General features: G+C 42.9%; 2 protein-coding genes and 1 pseudogene across 5 annotated transcripts; 2 read left to right on the top strand and 1 right to left on the bottom strand.

The window, feature by feature from the left end:
• Nucleotides 1–2,999: 2,999 nt before the first annotated feature.
• On the top strand, nucleotides 3,000–7,543 carry LOC101766583 (probable E3 ubiquitin-protein ligase BAH1-like 1). Of its 3 annotated transcripts, none has more exons than XM_004958601.3 (7): nucleotides 3,000–3,411; nucleotides 4,473–4,717; nucleotides 5,071–5,322; nucleotides 5,508–5,645; nucleotides 5,722–5,780; nucleotides 5,894–6,002; nucleotides 7,327–7,543. In XM_004958601.3, exons 1-6 carry the CDS (start codon nucleotides 3,246–3,248, stop codon nucleotides 5,997–5,999), a joined length of 966 nt encoding a protein of 321 aa, XP_004958658.1. In that variant the 5' UTR covers nucleotides 3,000–3,245; the 3' UTR covers nucleotides 6,000–6,002; nucleotides 7,327–7,543. The 3 variants fall into 3 exon arrangements, with proteins under 3 accessions (XP_004958658.1, XP_004958657.1, XP_004958656.1); XM_004958600.3 differs by lacking the exon at nucleotides 7,327–7,543 and adding an exon at nucleotides 6,328–6,463; XM_004958599.3 differs by lacking the exon at nucleotides 7,327–7,543 and having other exon boundaries at nucleotides 5,894–6,252.
• LOC101767667 (sentrin-specific protease 1) lies at nucleotides 6,368–11,517 on the bottom strand. Of its 2 annotated transcripts, XM_004958602.3 has the most exons (10): nucleotides 9,688–11,517; nucleotides 9,128–9,207; nucleotides 8,934–9,027; nucleotides 8,658–8,756; nucleotides 7,811–7,903; nucleotides 7,601–7,720; nucleotides 7,353–7,453; nucleotides 7,069–7,141; nucleotides 6,844–6,954; nucleotides 6,368–6,603 (listed from the first exon to the last, which is right to left on the bottom strand). In XM_004958602.3, the coding sequence occupies exons 1-9, from the start codon at nucleotides 10,423–10,425 to the stop codon at nucleotides 6,892–6,894; spliced, it is 1,461 nt and encodes a 486-aa protein (XP_004958659.1). In that variant the 5' UTR covers nucleotides 10,426–11,517; the 3' UTR covers nucleotides 6,368–6,603; nucleotides 6,844–6,891. The 2 variants fall into 2 exon arrangements, with proteins under 2 accessions (XP_004958659.1, XP_012699438.1); XM_012843984.3 differs by lacking the exons at nucleotides 6,368–6,603; nucleotides 6,844–6,954 and having other exon boundaries at nucleotides 7,095–7,141; nucleotides 7,353–7,448.
• Nucleotides 11,518–11,537: 20 nt separating this feature from the next.
• LOC101768068 lies at nucleotides 11,538–17,589 on the top strand (annotated as a pseudogene).
• Nucleotides 17,590–18,212: the final 623 nt, after the last annotated feature.

Below are 18,212 nucleotides of genomic sequence, written 5' to 3'. Positions count from 1 at the left end.
ATTGGGGTTTGATTGAAGAAAGATTTCAGAAAAAATTGAGTAATTGGAAGGGCAAGATGCTATCAGTAGGAGGAAGACTAGTGCTAATAAACTCAATACTCTCCAGCTTACCTATGTTCATGATGTCATTTTTTGAATACCTAAAGGTGTTCTTAGAAAATTGGACTACTACGGATCTCATTTCTTTTGGCAGTATGATGAACACAAGAAAAAGTACAGATTGGCAAAATGGAGTATATTGTGTCAACAAAAGAGTATGGGCGGGCTAGGAATTATTAATCTGAAATTTCAGAATAGGTGTTTATTAAGCAAATGGCTATATAAACTCCTAAACGAGGATGGTATTTGGCAAAATTTGCTCAGGCAAAAGTATTTAAACAATAAGATGTTGACACAAGTTACTAAAAAACCGGGTCCAGCCTCATGGAGGTTAAATTCATATCCAAAGGTCATTTTAAAATCCAAAGTGGCAACCAAACTATATTTGGGAGGACTTATGGGTTGAAAATGAGACTTTAATGGATAGATATCCCTCTCTGTACAACATCACTAGGAAGAAAAATGAATCTGTTGCCAAAGTGCTAGGCACAATTCCTCTCAATGTGTCCTTTAGATGTGCATTGACAGGAAACAAATTGGCTCAATGGTTTGACCTGGTTGCAAGAGTGGCAAATTGCTCGCTGAACGAGCAGGATGACGTGTTTGTTTGGAATCTAAATAAGAGCAATAGATTCACAATTAGGTCGATGTATATAGACCAAATGAGGACTGAGGGAACACCATCAAGGTGTGTGTCATGGAAGTTAAAAATACCACTCAAAATTAAAGTTTTCTTGTGGTATTTGAAGAAGGGGTCATTCTAGTAAAGGTGACGGGTCCATAGACCTGGGGTCCTCAACGGGACTACTTTCCCGCGATGCTTAGCCCAATAAAGAGCACAACAACAACATGTACCTGGGTCGGCCCAGCTACGCACAGCCGGGCCAAGACCACGACCTAGCCGCCAACCGGCTCCTCCGACCAGGAGGCCTGGTCGACGCCCTAACTAGAGGGAGCCAGCCAGGGGTGGGACCACAATCCGACCCCGACTGAGTACTCCCGACCGAGCGCTCCCGACTGAGTGCTCCCGGCCGGGGACTTGCCGTACCACTCACACTGACCTCCCCGACCGACCCGGTCAAGGCGGACTGGGACACCTGACCGAGGACGCCCGCCCGGAGTGGGCCCAAGGAGTAGGTGGGATGGATAACGAGGCAGCGCCCAGGTCAGCTGGCCGTACGGAGAGCCGTACCACGCCACGCCCTGCGCACGTCTGCATAGTGGCACCGTAAACCTACCCACTATGGCGTACTGTCCTGACGAGGAGAACAGGGACCGAGGATGGAGGCCATACCGTATCCACCGACGTGGAATTCAACAAGACTAGGCAGTGCCCGTACACTCACTCTCTTATCCTTCCCCGACCTGTAAGGACCGTCCTCTTGTACTATAAAAGGGGACAGACCCCCCCGCTTCTACACGGAGAGAGAGGCGTGCTCTCAGACGTTCACACACACCCTTTTACACTCTTACGCTTTCACACATATACACTTAGCGCCCGTCAGAGCTCCTGCCACTCTCTTCCACTGAGATGAGAATAAGGCCAGGACTCAGGCAACCCCCTCTCATACTCCTCTTGTTTGTACCCTACTGCAAACTTTGAGTACCTGGGCTCAGGAATAAAGTCGACCGACTGACCCCAACTGGACGTAGGGCGCGTTGCCCGAACCAATATATATCCTATGTCATTGGGTGCTTATATTCAATCTAACGCACGGCAAAACTATAAATATTTACTTGTCAGCCAGATTTCGCACCGACAAAAGGGTAACCTGGTTAAAAGAAAATGGTAAGGCAGCACCAAATGTTGCTTCTGTAGCTGTAATGAGACTATACAACATTTGTTTTTTGAATGTTACATGGCAAGGTTTGTTTGGAATGCTGTGCATATTACTTTCGGTATTCAACCACCAAGTAGTGTCTATAATCTATCGGGTTCTTGGCTTAGAAATTTCTCTTTGAAGCTTAGAAATCAAATTCTTGTGGGAGCTACAGCTCTTTGTTGAGCTATTTGGTTGAGTAGAAATGATGTTGTATTCAACAGAAACACCCCTAACTCTTGTATGCAGTGGACAAGAAGTTGGTCACTGCTATCTAAAGAAGAAAACTGCTATCTAAAGAAGAAGAGAAGATTAATCTAAAAGAAAGCCGTTAAAAGCTGGAAGTCACAGTGATGAGATTTTCAGCAACTTCGGTTGGAAAGTCAAGAATAGGCTTCAGTGCTAGAGTGTGTAGTTTTTCTTTCATTTGAATGCTTTGTTCTGCCATACAGTGGCGGTAGCCTAAGTGCTACTTTTTGTTTCTGTTCCGTTTGGCTGTAGACATTCACGGAGAATGGTTGAGGTCGGATATTTTTCCTTAATTAAAAAAAGCAGTACTGGGTCAAATTCCCTGTGGAGGCCAAAGAGAGCGCTACGGAATTCGGGATACACGTAGCTGATAGAGACCATGCCGGAATCGGAATTGATTAGACGGCAGTCGTGTTGAAAAACGGTGCGACCTGCTAGCGTTTATCGAATTGGACACTAGAAGGAAATCCCGCGTCCCGCGACGTACACGACCCTAAACATGCGTTCAATCCATAGATTGAGCACAGGCTAGCTGCTACAGCTACACGTGCGGTGCCCAAGCGCGCATCATCAAACCGGGGAAACAAACAAAAGCTTCCTTGAAGAAATGCATCATCAAAGCAGGAAAAGAAAGCTTCCCGAAGAAATGGCATTTCGGCATCCGAGTAGAGCATGGCAGGAAACGAGCGGCGTATGCGAGCAGGCAAGTCCTTTCCAACCCCACTACTAAAAGAAGACATGGAATGCATTTGGCTCTGCCATCCGGCGCCTTCCTTTCCTTTCCTTTGGCTCACCTGTCACCTCCTCCTATAAAGGAAAGCGGAGGAGCCCGTCGGCTTCGGCTCTTGCAAAAAGCCTCCCACTCCCGTCAACCACGCCGCACGAGCCCGTGGGCGACCTCCCTTTTCCTCGACCCTATCTTGGCATGCATTCTGCTCGAGCTCCATCATATCCGAAGCATCCGCAGCAATCCCATCCGCTCCCCGTTGATCCTACGAGACTCCTCTGATCCCGCCACCTCCTACTCGCGTCTCATCCCTTGCTCAGCCAGAGCCCCAGCCAACCACCAAGTTTCACATGAAGTTTGCCAAGAAGTACGCGACGTACATGAAGGGGATGGAGGCGGAGCTCCCCGCCGTGGGGCTCAAGCGCCTCAAGAAGATGCTCAAGAAATGCCGCTCCCATGACGGTGCCGCCGCTGGCTCCCCCGCCGCCGCCGACCGCTGCCCCGGGCATTGCTCTGGTAAAACACGAAACTAGCTTGCTACTCTTCATTTCCTTTCCTGCTCTGAGTCAATTTCCATCGTTAAGCAAAGAGACTAAAAAAAACCTTCACTTCGTTCGCTTTACCAGAGCGATGCCCGGTGCAAAAAAAACGAAACTAGCTTGCTACTCTTCATTTCCTTTCCTGCTCTGAGCCAATTTCCATCGTTAAGCAAAGAGATTAAAAAAAACCTTCACTTCGTTCGCTTAAGCAAAAGGACACCAAGCCTTTGAGCAGGATTACAACTGGTCGATGTCAGGTGGCAATATTTTTGCATTGTAAGCGCGTCATATGCCTGCAGGTTCGATCCGCTCGACAGTTTCTTCACGGAACACATAACCCGTCCTGTTGGCACCTGTCTGATGGTTTTACGAGTTCAACAAGTTTTATATTTCGAGTTCTACGAGTCGATCCTTCCTGACAAAGTCCACCTCACTTCACCTTGTTGACGTTCCTCCTATTGCAATATCTTTTTGTGAATGTCTGGTTTCATGGTTTGTTTATCAACATGACAACATCCTGACCTTTCATTCTTGAAACCAAAAGTTTGCTTTGTCCGTTGAAAACAACCCTTGGAGCATAAGCCAGTTGTATTTCGTTTAGCTTTTCACCCGATCTATATGCATACGCCTGTTTTGAAGGTAAGGCCTATATTGTGGGTTGGAGATTTGTCTACCGGCACTGCAAATTTTTAATCCTGGATTAATGTAGATTATATCAACCAAAAATACAGTAGCATATATCTCGGTAAACGGTGTCTGTGGTGCAACCATTGGCCCTTGGCCGCACTAGGTCGTACTACCTGTTAAATAATTTGCAAGTGCTTACACTCTTCCCGTGCAGAGGTGCCGAAGATGATGGCATCTATAAACAAAAGGCCACTTGTCATCCACCGTGTCGATCTAGCATTTGAATGACGCATTCTTTTTTAACCAAGACTTGTCTACTCTGATTTTGGGGGATGACTTTGGGGATGCCTACCTCTTTTGTATATTGCCTGTCATTTTTGGTCCACTAAAGAATTTCTAACAAACGTGCAGTGTGCGATGGGAGTTTCTTTCCATCTCTTCTGAATGAGATGTCGGCTGTTGTCGGTTGCTTCAACGAAAAGGCCAAGAAGCTGCTGGAATTGCACCTGGCGTCAGGCTTCAAAAAATACGCCATGTGGTTCACCAGCAAGGGTGACGAGAGCCATGGAAAATTGATACAGCAAGGCAAAGACTTGGTTACGTATGCAATTATAAATGCCGTGGCCATGAGGAAGATTTTGAAGAAGTATGACAAGGCATGACCTTCGACTCAAGCATCTTGCACTTTCTTAGTACCTGAGATGAGAAAACAATATCACTTCGATTCTCTTAATATAATACTAGAAAAAAATAAAATAACTAGAAAGCGTGCACCAAGTTTGCATACATTTACCAGGACCTTTGTTTTTTTGAAGTGCATAAGGTGCTATAGGGTGCGTTATCGTTAGGGTAACTGTATATTTGAGCTGCATTACCATTTTTTATAGACTGAAAAGGAGCTAAATCCACACACACAAAAAGAGATCCATCTGCCTTTGCATTTCAGATTATAATAACTAGGTGTGAGTAGTAAGCACTCACAAAGAAGTAAAAGCAACTCCTTTTCCAGATACATTACTCAAAGCAAGGGCAAGAATTCAAAGCTCAAGCTCAGAGTCTGCACATTGAGATACTTCAATCCCCATGGCTCTGTGAGCTGATGGCATTCTACATGAACTTGAGAAGGAGCAAGAAGAACAAGGCTGCAATTGAGCTCTTCAGTGACTGTTCCCTCATATTCGATGATGACAGACCAACGCTCTCATGCAATCTCTTTGACTCTATGCATGTTGACATTAGCTTGACATGTTCCATTTGCTTGGTGAGCTAACTTCTGACAACGATAGAGCAATTTTGCTCTATGGACTTCCATTACAAATTTACGTTAACAATATATGCTGATTACATTGTCCAAGTTGCATGGGAAAGGAATAGTCCTTTTGTAACTTGTTCCTTGTGATATTTAAGCCCACCGTCCAATTCTCTTTTTTATTCTTGCTTTTGCAGGACACGGTGTTCGATCCAGTCTCTCTTTCTTGTGGTCACATATTTTGCTACTTGTGCTGCTGTTCTGCTGCATCTGTGACCATTGTTGATGGGCTAAAGTCCGCAAATCACAAATCAAAATGTCCCCTATGCCGACAGGTAAACAATTTATCACTTAATTTCAATGAGCAGATACTTGGACACTGCTCAAACAACCATTCTATCTTCATTGCAGCAAGGGGTCTTTCCTGATGCTGTGCACCTGGATGAACTCAATATGCTACTGAGCCATAGGTAAGTGCGCCTATACAACCTCCCAGAAGTAAAGAGAGATTAAAAAAAACTGCTCTCTGTTTTTCATCTCTTGATTATGTATTACTAATACACAATTGTTAATATCCCAACAGTTGTCCAGAGTACTGGGAGAAGAGGACGCAATCAGAGCGAGTTGAGCGTGTTCGCCTGGCTAAGGAGCATTGGGAGTCACAGTGCAGAGCATTCTTGGGCATCTAGATAGTGAGTTTCTACCAGTGGAAACTTGGTTCAATTTGTCAAGATTTTTGTCGGTAGATCATGCTTTGCCACAACTCTTTTGGTAATAAAGTTGGATCTAACCTCTGTTGATAGAATTTACCTGTAAGCAGTTCACTTTTGTGCTCCTAGCTTGGCTGCAGAAAGAGAGCAACTGTAGTGGCTGTTCAAGTGTAATTGCATGTGTTTACATGTAACCCTCTTGATTCACCTTTGTGATTTTATCCTAAAAGTATGAAGTAGTTCCATCATTTTTCTGGACCAGTTTGAGTCCATATACATCAAGTTTACATAGGACGTATGGTTGCAGGACTCCTGCATCTATGCACAACCGAAGATCCACACTGAAGTCATGCAATCGCTGGCTCTAGTTCCAACAGCATATGTTATGTTTATGTCAAAGGGAACAAAACGAACTATGTGTCAGTTACTTGTACTACCTCAGTTACAACTTACAAGGGTGAGAGTACTGAGTCAAACTACTTCTGAACTCATACATTTTCTCTAGCCAAGCATTATCATCTTAACCAACTTATCTTTTCCCTTCTCCCTACTCTAGCAAAATCAGGTCCTAGATAATACATGCCTGCAAAGATGTAGTCATGGACATGATTTGACACCAACAACTTATAATAACATCTCCAGAGTTCAACAGAAAAACATACTCCCCCCGTTCCAAATTGTAAGTCGTTTTGGAATTTTAGACAAAACATATATCTAGATGCATAGCAAAAGCTATGTATCTAAAAAACCAAAATGACTTACAAATTGGAACGGAGGGAGTATTTAATTTGTATCGTTGCTGGAAAAAATGCAAGAAGAATACCTGACTTGACAGGATGTCAAAGAATATTAGCCATACAATGGCCATTCTTCAGTCAGCTCTTAATCTCAAAATCTCTTTTGCTGTTCGTTTCCTAAAATACATTATGTGTTCCTGCAAACAATAGCTCATTTAGACAAATCCAATCTACATGAACAAGGTAAATGCATAAAGATAGTTTCCTCGTAGAACTTTACGTGTAACAATATACTTAACCAATCAACTTACCTGACTGAAAGATGGTTCGAGACCTCTGCTATGGAAATCGATGTATTTAAGCATAAACATACCACAATCCCACCTGTAACAATGTAAAGGTGTCAAACATATCCAGGCTGCCGATTGCTATGTACAGCATAAATTTAGGATAGAAAACACTTGGATGTTGAAAATGCAGTATTGTGCTCAACACTGGAATTTAATACTTTATATGATTTCCTTTTCTGGAACCAAAGAAATAAACAATCGCACACTGAATTTATGCAGTGATCAGTACTAGAAGGAAGAAGTACCCATTATGCTGCAAAGGAAGACGGTCTGATACTTCTACCACCCAAGAACTAGTGTCTATCTCTATACTCTTGTCCTTCAATTCGTCCATGATATATCTAGTCTGGCACAAACAGAAAACATAATTTAGACCTTCAACCTCACAATAGTATATACAATAATCACAAAACTGGAATAGTTTGCAACCCCATGCATTTCAGACAATGAACTCTAGTAGCAATGTAACATTCGGTTTGGTGGGTAAGCTTACAAGTACTCTCAGTACATCATGGCCCGAACCTCCAAGAGAATCAAGATATTGGAAAGTTTTATCCTTCATGTTTATAACTGCCAGGCACCAATGTATATCTCTATGTACTGGAATAAAGATCTGTATGATAAATTATGACAATCAGTTGAAATGTGGGAAATAAGCATATAAAAGGGGGGAAAGGACAGTAGAAAAAAACAGCAACTTTACTTTCTCACACTCAGTAAGTCCATATCCCAACTTTTTGAATGTTGTCCATCTTCTGACAGACTGATAGTCATAACCAGCTATTCCACAAGTAAGCTGGGCAATAATTAAGAAGTTGTGAGATCTGCTAGACACTAGCCAAATGCTAAAACAAATGAGAAGAAATAACTTGTAATTTAAAGGAAAGTTAGACTCCAATCATATGCTGGTATTCTAGCTAAACTGAGATGGATGCTAAGACAACAAAAGGTGATCTTTTATAATGTATAATTCTTGCTTGTAAATGAGGCAATAAAAAAAGTAAGGAGTTCTGGCAGAAGCTAATTTGTCAATGCCATTTTCTGAACTCCAGGAGAACAGGAAAATGTGTTCAATTTAGAAAAAGAAGACCAAACACATGTATATATCAGGTAATCACTATATGTTCTTTTATATATGCATAAGAAGACCAAACAGATATATTGTGAGCTTCAAGGTAAGGGTCCGGAATCAAGTTATCACTATGCAGATCAGTTAACTTGTTAAAGAGACCATCTACTATGATGTAGATGCCTGTTCATAAATTATTGTACAATCTCACATTCTGATTTCCAATAGCAAAACTTGCTGATATTAACCAAGATCCATCTTGACAAGACGTAAACCATTGATTAACCAATAATTAAATCCCTGATCGGTAATGCTTTTGCTACCTATGCAGTATAAGACCATAAGTCCCAAATAGGATTTATATATATATATATATATATATATATATATATATATATATATATATGCAAATAGGCCCAACATTTTAAAAGGCATTCTATATTTGCAGTACAGGAAGAAAAGACAATGTGGTCTGACAAACCTTCTTGTAAAAGAATGTATTGAAGAAATGGCATTTCAAAAACCTTTGGGGCTCCCTTTCTGCCCTCTCCTTCAACAATTCGATATATAAATTGATGACCTGCAAGGAGGAAAAACTATAACACCAGAGGTAGCAATATGACCCTAGCATCACACAGATATGTTGAAGCATCATTTAACATCTCTTTCAATATGTTCTGTCTCAGATGAAGAAAAGGTATTCAGTACACTTGTTTCAAAAGAAGAGGAAGAAGAAGAGATCAGTACAGGTATTCACCTCATCATTTAACCAACCACGAGGTCTCAAGCATTCAAGTTTTTCTTTAGTAATCGCAATGTTAGAAGGCTCATGCATCACTATGATTTCATTACTGCAAAAAGTAGAGAGGAGGAATCAGAATGCCACTTAATTGCACCAACATTATCAAGCAAAAGTTGCATACAAAATCAAGCATTGGATGCAAAGAATACCTATGACCACTATCATATAGAAGATTGTTAACTTCTCTTTCATCTTTGTCGGTTAGAGGTGTAAATAGTTCGGACAGATCCTGCAATAAACAAGTACAAAAATTCTTGCATGTCAATGACGTTACTACATATGAAAAGCTAATTATAGAAGTCACAACCAATGAAGGGTAATTGGCCAATATGCTAATTTATATGTTTGACACAGTAGAAACTACCAAAGGAAGATTACTTTTAAAATTGAGTTTATACAGACAGATCATAGTGTCTACTGAAATTTAAGGCTCAAAAGGAAGTTACAATACCCTGGATCTTTGGTGGTATTCACCCTAACTAATAAATGCACAATAGTTATTTAGATGAGCTACTTCCACAAGTATATTTCACAGAACACAGTTCATAAAACCTTAATGTGCACGAGCCAATTTACTACTCGAATGAACAAGCCATGTGTTTGTTTTCTCAATATACTCCATGAATCAATAATGGCTACCTACTTGTATCTATGGGACAGCACAGAGCACACCGGGGAATTCAGTATGCTTGAGCTCCTAGAGACTCACCTCGAATCCTGACTCACGCAATCTCGTCCACTCGAGTGCCTCATTGTGGAACGGCGCCCTCTTCTCCGGCGGCGTTGGAGACTCCAGTGCGGAGACGCTCCAATCGCCAATTCCCCTCCTCACGACATCGACCTTCTCCGGTTCAAGGTCCGGCTCCAACGTGAGATCCACTACTTCCGGCGACCCCTCGAGCCGCTCCCTGTGCACATCCAAGCCACCGTCGCTGGTCGTCTTCCGCAGCAGCTGTGAGATGAGGTTACCCATGTTTACTGAAGCGGGATTCCGGCGACTCCAGGGGGCTGGTTCGTCGGTCGCGAGGAGGAACCGGAGGGCGAAGGGGCGAAGGCCAGGGAAGCGCCTAACCCTGGAAAAAGGTCTGCGGCTGCGGCGGGTAGTGGAGATGTGGTGGCGGGCGTCGTCGAAGCGGAGCTTGCGGCGGCGGCGCGGGGAGGAGGCTAGCGCGATGCGGAGGTTAAACGGTCGGACGGCAGGGAACGGGCTGGTGCTGGGGAGGCGGTTGCTGCGGCAACGGCAGAGGCGAGCCGGAGATGTGCTCTCGTCGTGGCAATGCTTGCAGGGAAGGTGAGGCGCGCTGGCGAGCGCGATGCGAAGGCCGAAGCACCGGACGGCGGGGAACGGGGTGGGAGCGAGGAGGCGGCGGCGGCGAGTCGGGGAGGCGCCCCCGTGAGCATCGTCGCGGCGGCGCTTGCGGCAGTGGCGGGCTGCAGCGCTGCTCATGCCGCCGAGGGACGGCGGCGCATGGGATGGCGGCGTGCGCGCGGTAGCTGGGAAGTGTTGGCGGCGGCCGCGAGGAGGAAGGGGAGGGGAGGGAACTGCGAACGGGGAAATGGATGCTGGCGGCGGAGTTTGGATTTGAAATCGGGGACAGGGGATCGACGGGATCAAGTAGCCGCCGGTAATTTCGCGTCTAATTTCGATTACGGTACAAAGTACAAACCGTAAAACATATCGAAAACGGTGATAATTTGATACTTTTTGTCACCCGCAAAACCTTGTCAAGACGGGATTTCAGTCTAATAGAACTCTTAGATCTCTATAAGACGAGCAAGACAGAGGAAGAGACGGATTGTAGAAATTAAGTTCCATTTGGATTATCACGATGGTGGATGGCACGTTTTGTAGCAATACTTCATGAACCGTAATCAAAACTTTGAAATTAAGCTCATGAAGTATTGCTGAAGCCGGATCCTAAAAACCGAGAATTTTACTCATGAATTACTGGTGAGTGGATCACATAAACCGGTAGAATGTGAAAATAGGTTAGATTTCAAAATCCTGTGAAAGTCGGATCATAGTAAGAGGTGATCATAATGAAACCCGTAATCAAACTTCAATAACTATGCTGTGGTGGTGGTGGAGGAGGCGAGCGCGGTGGAGAGTTAACGAGATGTTGTCTGATCTCGATAAAAGATGATGCGAAATTACGACCGTAAAAGGTGCCAACACGCACTAGTTATAGTGCATAGAGAAAAAAAATTGCATTAGTGAAAGTAAGAGATGATAAAAGGTACACTATAAATAAAAACCGAGTATACGGTAAAATGCAAGATAGACGGAGTGCTTATAAAAAGAAGAAAAATGACGTGATTCAAGGAGTGTTACACTGTAATTTTGATTCAGTGGGTCAAGTTCGGTATCAACTTTCTCGTTGGTACAGTAAGATAACCAGCCTATTAGACTGGTGTGACTTGTAAAATTCTGATTAAAAATATTATAATGAATAATGACACTTGACACGTCTACAAATTAGATTTCTTAAACTTTACGCAAGTGGCAATCTAGAAAGCTCCTCTACCATAGCCTGCAGGGAAACATCCAAAACGAACGCAGACTAGTGACCGGCCCCGTCCGTCCGTCCGATGTGTACTCGGACCATCGTCAACCGTCCCGAGTCGGCACCACCCCGCCTCCCCGTCTGCTCCCACGTGCCGTCCGTGTGGCCATCGGCCATCACCGTCTCCCCACGCCCTCTCCCTCGTCCCACCCTTTCCGCGCACTCCACATCGCCTTCCCCCCTCCCTCCCTTCCCTCACCCACCGCCCCCCGCCGCTCCAGGGCCCGGAATGTCGGACGAAGGCGGCGCCGGCGAGCCGCTCAGCGACCGCCAGAAGCGGGAGATCGCCGTCTGGTTCCTCTCCAACGCGCCCGCCGGCGAGATCCACTACGTCGCCAAAGGCAACCCCCCCTCCTTTCCTCCTGATCCTATGCGTGCAATCCGGCTCGATTTTTGACTCTGCTCGAATGCGTGGCGTGGCGTGGGTCCGCAGATGTGCGCGCTCTGCTGGGGGACGACGCGGTGTACGAGGCCGCCGCCGCGGAGGCCTTCCCGGAGTACAACAAGGCCCACCTCGTGTCTCTCGAGCTCCCGGACCGCAGTGGCGACGTGAGCATCTCTCTCCTGATTTCTGTTTGCTGATTCGCTCTGGCGTTTCGTATTCTTAATATGCGCAGCGGTTATGAATTTGGGAAGGGAGGCTATATCTGCAATAGCATCGCCATCTGTAAATTACTAGTAATTAAGTCATAGGAATCCTGCCTTTTTGCATCAGTCATTGCTACTATGCTTTTAGATTCAGAGGCTCAGAGCACCTGCGGACTGCATAATTGTTGTTTATGAGAACTTAAAACATTTTGGCAGATCCCTCCCTTTGATAACATGATAAGTAGGGGCATTTTGTGTTGCAATGGTCACTGTCAAATGAAAGTTGGGTATAATGCCTTTATGCTTGCCGAAATTTTGATGAAACATTGATTTCAATTGTGTGTGTGCAGATAATCATCACAACATTTGGGGAGCTTGACAAGAATAATTATCTGGACCCCAGGACTGCTCAAGTTGCTACTGTTGATCATATTAAACAGGTAATGTTGCACAGCACTAACAGTGTTTCCCCTGCCATACTAAACAGATCTGTTATACCAACTGTACAGCTGATGTTTTTCAATGTTAGGAAACATAGTACACCAAACAATCTAATCATCGTAGAGAATAGTTTACCTTAAGGTGTTTGGTGAAGTTTCTTATTAAGTATATGGATGTGGGGCTCTTTTCTAGTTTTACAGATTTTATATGGTCACTCTCAAATATAGATCTTCATTTAATGAATCCATAATGTTTTGTATTTTCATGATAAAAGACTTGTACAAAATTGAGGCCTGCTGCAGATGAGGAGCTTCCATCAGCTTATATTGAAGAGTTTAGGTAGACTAGCTCAGCTTCTTTCCTTTTACTCATTCTCAGCTTCCATATTATACCACCCAACTCAACATATGTTGCCTAATCTTATGTATTAATACAGGAGTGCTTTAGATGTTGAATTGTCAAAATATGTTGCTGAAGCTTATCCCAAAGGGGTCTGTGCCGTTTATTGTACCAGTGGAAAAGATATAGAGGGACCAGGAGCAGATTTCGGTTTTGCAGTAGTTATTTCTGCTGCTAAGCGTAGCCCACAGAACTTTTGGTATTGTTCGATTCATGTCTTCTGTCTTTTCCTTGTTCTTAAAGAAATCATGTTTTCTTTATTCTTGCACATATGGATCAGTGTGTTTGGTTCTGCATTATAGGGAGACTTCAACTTTTATGGACCCTTTTTAGCCTTTAAGGTGATTTACCAATTACCATTTTCCATATTCTCTATAGTTTAGATCTTTATTCAGGAAAGATCCTTAAAATCTAATTTTCTATCAGTGTGTCCTTGCATTCCTACTTATTTTTTTTCATTCAGTATGCAACTTTTGGTCATTAGGTTTTTCATGAGTAACTGAGTATACTGTTTATCATCTGCCTATAACTTTATGACATGTTTAATACCTCTACGTTCTTTGTATTTCTCTGTCTGAAGAATTGTTTATAGATTTGCTCTGCCTATCACTAGAGTTGTGTTAAGCATGCTCCTTATAGATTTGCTCTTTTAATCGTTTAGCCTCTGATGAAGGCCAACTGGTTACTGAATATTGTGTCATCCAGCAATGGCAGCTGGCGTTCAATTTGGACTATGGAATTCAATTATGAGTTGCAATTTGTTGATATTAAAGGAAAGATACAGGTTGGCCTTTTTTACTTAACTGAAACTAAGAGCTCTAACTTATGTTAGTATAATAAATAGAAGTTGATAACTTTTGTGTAAATATCGCTTGCATATACACCAGGTAGATGCTCACTATTTTGAAGAGGGAAATGTCCAGCTGGATACTAACATCGATCGCAAGGACTCCACCATAATGCAGGTTAGTTAATGAATTAATTTTCAATTTTTAGCCCTTAATATTAATATGTCATCCTTTCTTTCCTGACCCCACACATTTAGTCCATCCGCTGTTTCATTGGTTGTCACCTGTTTGGTGTGTTTCACCTGCACAAAATAATTCATTCTACAATGTAGCATATTCCTTCTACATGGTATCTATTTGATTTAGGTGTTTGTTAGAACTTAAAAAGTATTCCATGTACGTGTTTCGTTATAATGCATGCATTTAGGCATACTTTCTATGATTTAGTATCTATAGTTTGTAGGACTACCTGGTTCTCTCTTCTTTAGAAAAGTAAGGAATAAAGAATGAAGTGAACTTAAATCATGCCTCTGACATTATATTTCTCATGTTTGATATTTTAGTCACCGGACGATTCTGCGGTTTCAATAGCCAGCATCATTCGACATCATGAGTCTGAGTATTTGTCATCTCTTGAGGTCTGAATCTGTCTGATGTTTATATTCAACCAATCAGCCACTGATGCTAAACATTGAATAATGCTGAGTTTTCTTTACACGCAGGAATCATACTTGAATTTATCTGATGCAACTTTCAAGGTAGGCAGGAATGGACAGTTTTAAATGATAGTTATAATAGTTACAGTGCTATATCGTCATTGCTACATGTCCTTTTGACCTTTTGTTTCACAATCGCTGAAACTGCTCATAATTTTGGCACAGGATCTTCGGAGGAAACTTCCAGTTACCCGAACCCTTTTTCCATGGCATAACACATTAGCCTTCAGTCTGACGAGAGACCTCGCCAAAGAACTAGCGCTCGGAAAATGAAGTCTGCAGACTATGTCACCAGATAGCTTCAAGTGGAAATTTTATCTCCATGCCATGTGATGTTCTGTAGATTGTGCTATTCATATGTCGTAACCAGCAATCTTCATCTTTTGATCGGTGAGCTTCACCGCCCGTGTAAATCAAGAGAACACACTTTTTGTGGAGAATTGCATTTCCTGAAAATATACATCCATTCAAATTTCCTCCCGTCTGTCATCCAGAAGTAAAATCTTGCCCTCTGCAAGGCTTCTATAGACGTGTGTTTGTTTAATCACCATTGCCATGGATTATTACAGGTGTTCATGTCTCATTTAAAAATCTGTATTATGTGGAGATTGATATCAGAACTCAGACCAAAGAATGCACAGTTTTTTTTAAGGTAAGAATGCACAGTTTTTTTTTAAAGGTAAGAATGCACATATTAGCCATTACTGCTGTTATGAAATTTCTATATGGGCCACATGATACGAACCCAAATATTAGGCCCGGCCCGGCCCATATGGTCCATACTTGGCGCAGCCCAAAGGAAATCTATAAGCCTCTGACTCGGCTCTTCTTCCTTCTCCTTTCCTCCCTCCCCCAACCGAAAACCCGAGCTTCCTAGGGTTCCGCCGCCATGGTAAGTCCCCTTTCTCGCCTCCTCTGATCATGGACCTCTCTCCTCAACTTCCTGCTCCTCTCATTCCGATCCATCTGAGCTCCCCGGCTCTTCCGTTTGCTCATCGATTTCGCTTTTTTTTTAAAAAAAATTGTGCTGATTTTTCCCGTGCACGAGTTGGCTGCAGCCGCAGGGAGACCACATAGAGCTGCACCAGAAGCGCCATGGGCGGCGCCTGGACTACGAGGAGCGCAAGCGCAAGCGCGAGGCGCGCAAGGTGCACAGACTTTCGAAGGATGCCCAGAAGGTGCTGTCTGATCTGACAATTTACCAACGTTTTGGGTTGTTGTTCATGTGTTCCTGTTGCTGATGACTGCGTGCTTTTTTGTTATCCCAGTTGCTTGGTGCTAAGGGTAAGAGGTTCGCCAAGAAACGGTATGCCGAGAAGGCGCAGATGAAGAAGACGTAAGCGCCCGTTTGCTACTCCCAGTTCATTTGATACTTTAAGCAGTAGATATGAGTTTGAATTTGATGCTTCTAGTATATGTGAGAATTAACTGATTCAACTGATGTATGAAAATTTGTAAGTCCTACTCCTACCTAGGGACAGGAAGTCTGAGCATGAAAATTTGTTGACAACTCAATGTTGAATATACCTTTCTGACTGCAATTTTATTTATGCGGGCTTTACTTAAATTGGCTCTTTTGCAGCCTGAAAATGCACGATGAATCAACTTCACGGCAGAAGGCTGATGATGTCCAAGAGGGTGCCCTTCCTCCGTATCTGCTGGATCGTGATCAGACACAGCGTGCCAAGGTAAATGACTGTTCTTGGCTTCTCACCAGCTAATTGTAATACAGTCATCTTATGGCATTGATCATTGGTGTCTGGTGAAACACAGGTTCTTAGCAACACAATCAAGCAAAAGAGGAAGGAAAAGGCTGGCAAATGGGATGTTCCCTTGCCAAAGGTATTTTTCAACTCAAAAGGCCAATTCCTGGTTGCTGCAGTATGTTCTTGTGTACATTGACTAACTACTGTCACAATTTTATTCCTTTCAGGTCAGACCTGTAGCTGAAGAAGAGATGTTTAAGGTTCTGCGAACTGGCAAGCGAAAAAGTAAGTGATGATGGGGTTTGTTAATGAATGTGGAATTTGTTTGCGTTAGTTTTTTTTTTTTTTGCATGACAAGCTACACATTGTTATGCTTTGAGGAAATTTAATATGCTACATGCGTGCAAAACAACTGATTTTTGTAAATAACGTGTTCCATCTATTAAAGATTCTATAAACACTTCATAAGATAGCACACAAAATTGTACATCTCTTTCCTTCGATCTGAATACTGTAGTTGATCTTATTTTCCTTATTATGCAGCCAAGCAGTGGAAGAGAATGGTTACTAAAGCCACCTTTGTTGGAGCTGGGTTTACAAGGAAGCCGCCAAAGTATGAACGGTTCATCCGGCCAACTGGTCTGCGTTTCACTAAAGCTCATGTGACTCACCCAGAACTGAAATGTACTTTCAACCTGGACATTATTTCTGTGAAGAAAAACCCAAATGGTCCAATGTACACTTCTCTTGGTGTTATGACAAGGGGAACAATCATTGAGGTATGTCAAGCATTTTTTGCCAATCATTGCATAACTATCGTGGTTGATACTTTTGGTATTTGATTATCTAGCAATATTTGATGCTTGTCATAGTCACTGAGATAAGATATACCTCTCCCCATCCTCCAAAATTGGTGCTTACATTGGCCTTCCTTTCAGGTGAATGTTAGTGAACTTGGTCTGGTAACTCCTGCTGGAAAAGTTGTTTGGGGTAAGAGATCTGCTGGCCTTTGCGTTTCTTTTCCAGACCTTCCCTGAGTCCTTCAGTAAACCAAATTTCTTGTGTTGCAGGTAAATACGCTCAAGTAACAAACAACCCAGAGAATGATGGGTGTATCAATGCTGTCTTGTTAGTGTAGAGCCATAGTGAAATTCCGTTTTGCTTGTTCATCTTACCATTTGTATCCGCTCTGATGAAGATGCATTTTTGACCGATGTTGTGGCAATTCAGGTAGTCTGTTGTGCACCATGGGCATAACATGTGGCAGATTCCAGTAGCTTATTGTGCACCATGAACATAACATATCTGTATTGTGGCTTCACAACAAATGGCTTCACAATTTATAGCCCGCTGTAAAATTTGAGGAAATTCAGGTTAGCAACGTTTTCTGGAACTTAATGGTTCTCGTTGATGAGCTGTCTTTGTACATATTATCATGTATCAACCTACATCTAGTTTAAAATGATCGTCACCAAAGATTTGATCATCTTCTGTCACGGTGGGATGTTTAAATCAAACATACTTTTTCGGAATGCTTTAATTCAATATGAATGCTTCACAAGTACAACAACAGATAAAACTTGCGAGCAAAATACTGATTTCTTGAGTAGCACATCAAATCCAAATGTTAAATTGAAGTCTGTTTTTCCTTCAATAATTCACACCATGTAACTTGGGAAGATGATAATATGGAGGGCCATCAGCAGATGAAAATTCTATCTACTGGAGCTGAATTGGTCATATTCAGATAATTGACGTCAACTGCATTCTCCCCGAAATCATCTGCAGAAGTGTTTTATCTGTTATTAAACTGATACACATGTCATGCCAATGACGAAACAAAGCGGGAACCTAACCTTCGTACACTGTTCTTACAATTTGAACATAATCACGAATCATCTCTTGGTAGATAATGCCATCAGGATGTGCATCCAAGACGACCAATGTTCCTGTCGCGTGTGGCGCAGCTGCTGTTTCACTCCAGCGCATAGTTTGTTGCTACTAGTACTTACAGGTTGTATTTGTTTTCCAA

Source organism: Setaria italica, chromosome II (genome assembly GCF_000263155.2).
Source record: "Setaria italica strain Yugu1 chromosome II, Setaria_italica_v2.0, whole genome shotgun sequence".
Classification (NCBI taxonomy): Eukaryota; Viridiplantae; Streptophyta; class Magnoliopsida; order Poales; family Poaceae; genus Setaria; species Setaria italica.
The sequence above is the reverse complement of the archived record's forward strand: the minus strand, read 5'-3'. Positions and strand labels throughout refer to the sequence as shown.

Excerpts from the sequence above, each read along its gene's own strand:
- LOC101766583 (XM_004958601.3), top strand. The coding sequence starts at position 3,246 with ATGAAGTTTGCCAAGAAGTACGCGACGTACATGAAGGGGATGGAGGCG. Across the intron at positions 4,718-5,070 it reads TTTTGAAGAAGTATGACAAG|ATACATTACTCAAAGCAAGG; the intron begins GCATGACCTTCG and ends CTCCTTTTCCAG. Across the intron at positions 5,781-5,893 it reads AATATGCTACTGAGCCATAG|TTGTCCAGAGTACTGGGAGA; the intron begins GTAAGTGCGCCT and ends ATATCCCAACAG.
- LOC101767667 (XM_004958602.3), bottom strand. The coding sequence starts at position 10,425 with ATGAGCAGCGCTGCAGCCCGCCACTGCCGCAAGCGCCGCCGCGACGAT. Across the intron at positions 7,721-7,810 it reads GACTTACTGAGTGTGAGAAA|ATCTTTATTCCAGTACATAG; the intron begins GTAAAGTTGCTG and ends TTTATCATACAG. Across the intron at positions 7,454-7,600 it reads ATGATGTACTGAGAGTACTT|ACTAGATATATCATGGACGA; the intron begins GTAAGCTTACCC and ends TGTTTGTGCCAG.